This window comes from Notothenia coriiceps, unplaced genomic scaffold, assembly GCF_000735185.1.
Source record: "Notothenia coriiceps isolate Sejong01 unplaced genomic scaffold, NC01 NC01_scaffold00037970, whole genome shotgun sequence".
NCBI classification, from domain to species: Eukaryota; Metazoa; Chordata; class Actinopteri; order Perciformes; family Nototheniidae; genus Notothenia; species Notothenia coriiceps.
Genome location: NW_011370671.1, coordinates 549 through 5,878, shown reverse-complemented (window position 1 = coordinate 5,878; position 5,330 = coordinate 549). Strand labels below are relative to the sequence as shown.

General features: G+C 41.2%; 1 protein-coding gene across 1 annotated transcript; it reads right to left on the bottom strand.

Moving 5' to 3' along the window:
* Positions 1-849: 849 nt before the first annotated feature.
* LOC104967927 (zinc finger FYVE domain-containing protein 9-like) lies at positions 850-4,184 on the bottom strand. Its single transcript, XM_010797466.1, has 4 exons — positions 4,030-4,184; positions 3,750-3,830; positions 1,705-1,867; positions 850-1,085 (listed from the first exon to the last, which is right to left on the bottom strand). The coding sequence occupies exons 1-4, from the start codon at positions 4,175-4,177 to the stop codon at positions 968-970; spliced, it is 510 nt and encodes a 169-aa protein (XP_010795768.1). The 5' UTR covers positions 4,178-4,184; the 3' UTR covers positions 850-967.
* Positions 4,185-5,330: the final 1,146 nt, after the last annotated feature.

The window sequence follows — 5,330 nt, the reverse complement described above, 5'->3', positions numbered from 1 at the left end:
TACTCCAGGTGGAACTAAAGTCTGATTTAAGAGTTGATTATATTTCACATCATTCATCCAGATCTGTAAAGTAACTAAAGGTATTATGTAGTGGAGTAGAAGTACACCATTTACCTCTGGACTGTAGAGGAGCAGAATTACAACGAAGAAAAAGTGGAAATACTTAAGTACCTCAATATAAGTACAGTACTTGAGTAAATCTACTTACTACCACCACTGTATGTCATGTGTGCTAGCAGCCCATAATCCACACAATAAGTCAATGTGAATTTTGTTTAATTTAATTTTTTCCCCTAAAGAATAACCTATAAAAATACTGTTAAAGAACCGGATCGATAAAACGTATTTGTAATTGTTTAAATTATGCCTCATTATTCCACAGTGGCACAGGGCCATCTGCCAACACAAGCACTTTGGTTCATGTTCAATCCATAATACAATTAGAGTTGGATCTTTTTGTCTTGTTATTGTTAGCAGAGAAAATGTAATGTTTGTAAAACTATATACAATTAATTCCACCAATCTCGGTGGGAACCGGGTTGGGGGGTGGGGGGGGGCTCGAAAAAAATATTTATAATTACCCAAGGGGGGCCTGACTGAAAAAGGTTGGGAACCACTGCTTTAGGAGATGACTAGATTAGTACGGAAAATGTTTAGAAACAGTCAGAGTAATGCTAAAAAAGTAATTGGCATAAAAGAAAGTCACAGTATAATCAGAAAATAGTCACGTTATACAGTATCAGTAAAAAGTGATAGTATGATGTCATAAGAAGGTAAGTTGTCTTCATAAAAGTATACATTATTGAGTTATGGCCACATTTCATAACTCAAGATCTTTGACCACCCATATCAGTTCACTGAGAGATTCTCGAGGCGGAGGCATGATATCTTTTGGTTGATAATGACAAACTAGTGGAAGAAGGATTGTCCTTCTGGGTACAGATCAGGTGAACCAGTGAAATGAGCCTCAGTGTGTTACCTCTGTCCAGCGGATGACTTTTCCGTTGGCCTTGAACTCGGAGCCGTGGAAGATCTTGACGCTGGTGATGGACTCCATGGACTTCCCATCGATCGGACTGATGACACTGAACGACCAAGACACAGAAAACAACAGCGTTTAATAAAACAGAGGAATCAGGAACAGATGTTACAGTGGAAGGCTCGTGGGGAGATCACTGGCCTAAGACTGTGGATGAGGTTGGCCAGAAACAAAACATTAAAGCATTTAATGGATATGCGTAACCCTCACAACCAAAAATATCTTCCTCCAAATCCTAAAACCACCATTTTATTTTTGATTACAGACCCCACCATTCAGACTGGCAGTGGTTACAGACCCTCACTTATACAAAAAAAAAAGATTCTGTACGGTATACCGTAGCCGCCCGCCAGTAACCGGCATTTCGGTAACACCGGGTACCGGTATGCACCCCTAGCTGACACCACTCACATTTCAATTTGCAGATTTGATCACAACTGCCTGTAAAATTGATTGCGTTGGTCTGTATCTCAAAGCCTCGTCAAACCACATCATTCCACCCGGCAACCCTTTCCTCCAGAAGGATTCCCCGAGCATGCATAATACGCTTTGATAGCAAAGTAGTAAAGCGGCGGTTGGGAAGCCATCAGCTCAATTATCCGTGAGATAAGCGCGTCTCTTCCACCCTCCCTCTCCCCGTCTGTTCACTTTCCTCCCCCTCTCACCCCTTGTTGAAGTTGTGGTCGTCCTCTGTCCACTGGATGTGGACGAGCTCCTGGTTCTCCTCCTGGTCTGCTTTCCCACAGGTGATGCTGAAGTCCTTCATGTCCCTCAGGGCTTGCCGTAGAGAGTCCATGGTCTCCGCTGTGATCTGGATCATTACACCGTCTGAGAAAAAAAAAAAGAGCCATTATCAGGATTACTGCTGAAACAAAGAGTCTAATTATCTGCAAGTCAATTACTCAACCATTTCCATTAAAAGAGGAAACGCAGCTGATTTAACACATGAGGATCAGATCACTTCATGATGAGGGTAACGATGCAGCTGGACAGAGGAGATCATTGATTGGACACCACTAGAACACAAGAGTTCAACTCAACCTCTCCAGACATGTTTGGACCATTTTGTAAATTACTGTTTTTATGAGACCCAGAAGCGTTGGAAATATTTACTTCTTTCTCTGTTTGATATTGCTCTTAGTTTATATGTTTTGACTTTGTGGACTGTAACCTTAGACTTCAGAAAATTGTGATGGTCATTTTTAAATATTTGCTGACTAAATAAAAAAATGAACAGTGGAATAATAGATGGTAAAATAGTTGTCAGATGAAGATAGCAGTGGGAAAAATTATGACAACCACCTTGTGTATCATGATATACATATTATATACAGTATCATGATATAGTACATTTAATGAAAATATATTGAGAGGCTGTTTACAGATCAAGCAACCAGAGGCCTGTACTACGAAGCCGGATTTTCGCTTAGCCGGCTAACTTCAGGGAAAACTCTGGGTTTCCGATCCTACGAAGCTGGTTCTCTTCTTAGCGGGCTAGATCTCCATGGTAACTTATGCTGAATGGCTAGCCTGCTCCGGAGCAGGTTAGGTTGCAGGCTAAGAGATCAACTCAGTGAAAGCACCGCCTGCTGACCAATCAGAGCTCAGTGTGCGGAGTTTAAAGCTATCAAGTCATTTTACAGGAGAAAGGAAATGCAGAAAAACTGCCGTTGCAGGAAAGACGGCCGGCTGTGTCACCGACTGTGTGAACGTGTCGTGAACATTAATAGAATATCCCCTCCCATCTTCAGAGCAATCTGACTATTATAACATTAGCGTTAAGAAAGCTTACTTAAATATCTGCCACAAGTTAACACAAGTAACCAGATCAAAGTAACATTACGTACAGTCCGCGGCATATCACATCATAATGTATCATATATTTCCTTATCTGAGTCAGCCTAGCCGTATCTGGCCGTGCAACACTCACAGTGTCACATACTGTATGCAGAAGTATATTATTTTAAGCAACACATTAAGTTGACAAAACACTCAACTCAAATGTAATTAAAGTCAGATCCACTCGTGTCTTAGATGGGGCAGTGATATCATACAACTGTTGTACGCTTTCAAACACTTTTTCTTTTATGTGGCTTTTATCCTGATAAAGTGTTGGATGTTTAAAGTTTAACTTCTTCATATGTCTAATATTATAGTTGACTTTTCATTCAGGAAGTATGACGCACTGCACTGTCAGTACGCGGCTTCTCCATGTTTGTGATTGGCCGATTGCTCCAGATACCACCCCTTTTATATGAACGCGCACCTAACTAGATGGGGCAAAGCTGGCTTGAGTTAACGAGTTGATAACCAGTTTTGGGTTAGTTAATCCGGCTAACTCAAACATCCAGGGTCTGTTGAACTCGATTCGTAGCACAGGCCTCAGATGTGGATGTCTATGTTTTGTGTATTTCAAGTAATAAAATACATTGCAAATTAAAGATACTTCATTAACCCAACAATCACATTCAAATAAAAATATTATCAGGAAGCATTTTCTCATTAGTTTGTTTTTATATTTCCCCCCCACAGCCTAATTAATGTTATAAACAGTATAGACACTTTCTCAGTTGGTCAGTTTAAACCATTACATTTTGTGCCCAAATATTCTTTCTGTGTAGCGAGAGCTTTGCGAGGTAGCTTCAAACATTCCTCTCAACTATTATTCCAGCCTTTTTACAGCCAACATGTATTCTGTTACTTTTCTCACCTTCAACAATGCTGGTTTTGGCTAAGAAGCCAGACGAGGCTTTCAAAGCACCGCTGAACACAAAGAAGCAGGCTCCAGTAACTGTAGAACAAAATAATCACAGCTTCAGTTGAACGTCACAAATCAACAATAGATCGAGGTTGAATTACATTTCAGGGGAACAGCCAGGACAAAGAGTAACATCAGACAGTCAGGAGGAGGATTTTCAGAGTTCCAGATATTAAAAAGCAGACGGAGAGAGCTGAAAGGAAAGGTAATGGATGTGTTTGCGTGTCGGCACCTTTGCGGGGCTGGTGATGGATGCTGATGGCCTGCGTCTGGTAGTTCCCGTCATCGTTCTGGACACACACCAGGTGAGAGTCGGCCCGGTCGTTGAAACACGCCCCCATGGCCAGCACGTGCTCGTTGGACTTATTCATGGCTTTCATCAGCTGCAAGGACAAATGAAACCCATGTATAATTAATCTCCCCTCTGTTGTGTTTCAGTAAACGCACCCAGAGGCCGCCTGGATAAGCCTAATTGCGGAGGGAATGTGGGCGAGGTCCTCGAGTGGAATGAGACGGCGTTAAGATGACAGATTGTGTGGAGAAGACGTTGACAGGGGTGGGTATCAACAGTCGAAAGATCCACGCCCTAATTCTGCTGAATCCCCTCCCTCTCTTTGAAGCCGCCCATCGCAAATCAGAAATGAAAGTGAGAATCTGGAGGGCTTTAACCACTTGCTGCGCTGATCGCTCGTCTGCAAGCTGTTGAGAAACGCTCCCCACTTCACATTACTGCGTTCCCATCTGTTGGAGAATCCGCAGCCAAACGCTACACCCAGCTCTTCACCAAGGCTCTATTTCTCTGCTTCTTATTCTGGTCGGACGTTCATTCACACCCTCGAGGGAGCGTTATAACTCGCCCACGCATACGGATCAGCTGCAGGGCCCCGGAGACTTTGTCACACATCACCTACACAGACTGAACATGTGTGTGTGTGATATTCATGAGCTTAAAGGGAGCCTCCTCCACTGATGTCATTAGTCTGGTGGAGGGTTTCATTTAGTTAGAGAGATGATTTATTATTACGTGCAACATGAGACATCTCTGCCTTCTCTGCTTTTCTAGAATCTGCTTTTATGACAAACATGTTTGAATAGAAAGGTTTTGTAGATGTAGGGAGCTTCCAAGAAAACAAGTTTGGCTGGTATGAAAGCAGTTTCAATCAAGATACTAATAACAAAGAGAGAGAGAACTGGATCCTGATAGTAGACGTCGACAAATACCTCCAGCCTTCCAGTAGTAGAAGTAGAGGTAGTAGTAGTAGTAATAGTAGAAATAGTAGTAGTAGTAGTAGTAATAATAATATTAATAATAATAATAATAATAGTAGTAGTAGTAATAGTAGAAATAGTAGTAATAGTAGTAGTAGTAGTAATAGTAGTAGTAGTAGTAGTAATAATAATAATAGTAATAGTAGTAGTAATAGTAGTAGTAGTAATAGTAGAAATAGTAGTAATAGTAGTAAATAGTAGTAGTAGTAGTAGTAATAATAATAATAGTAATAGTGTAGTAGAAATAGTAGTAGTAGTAGAAAT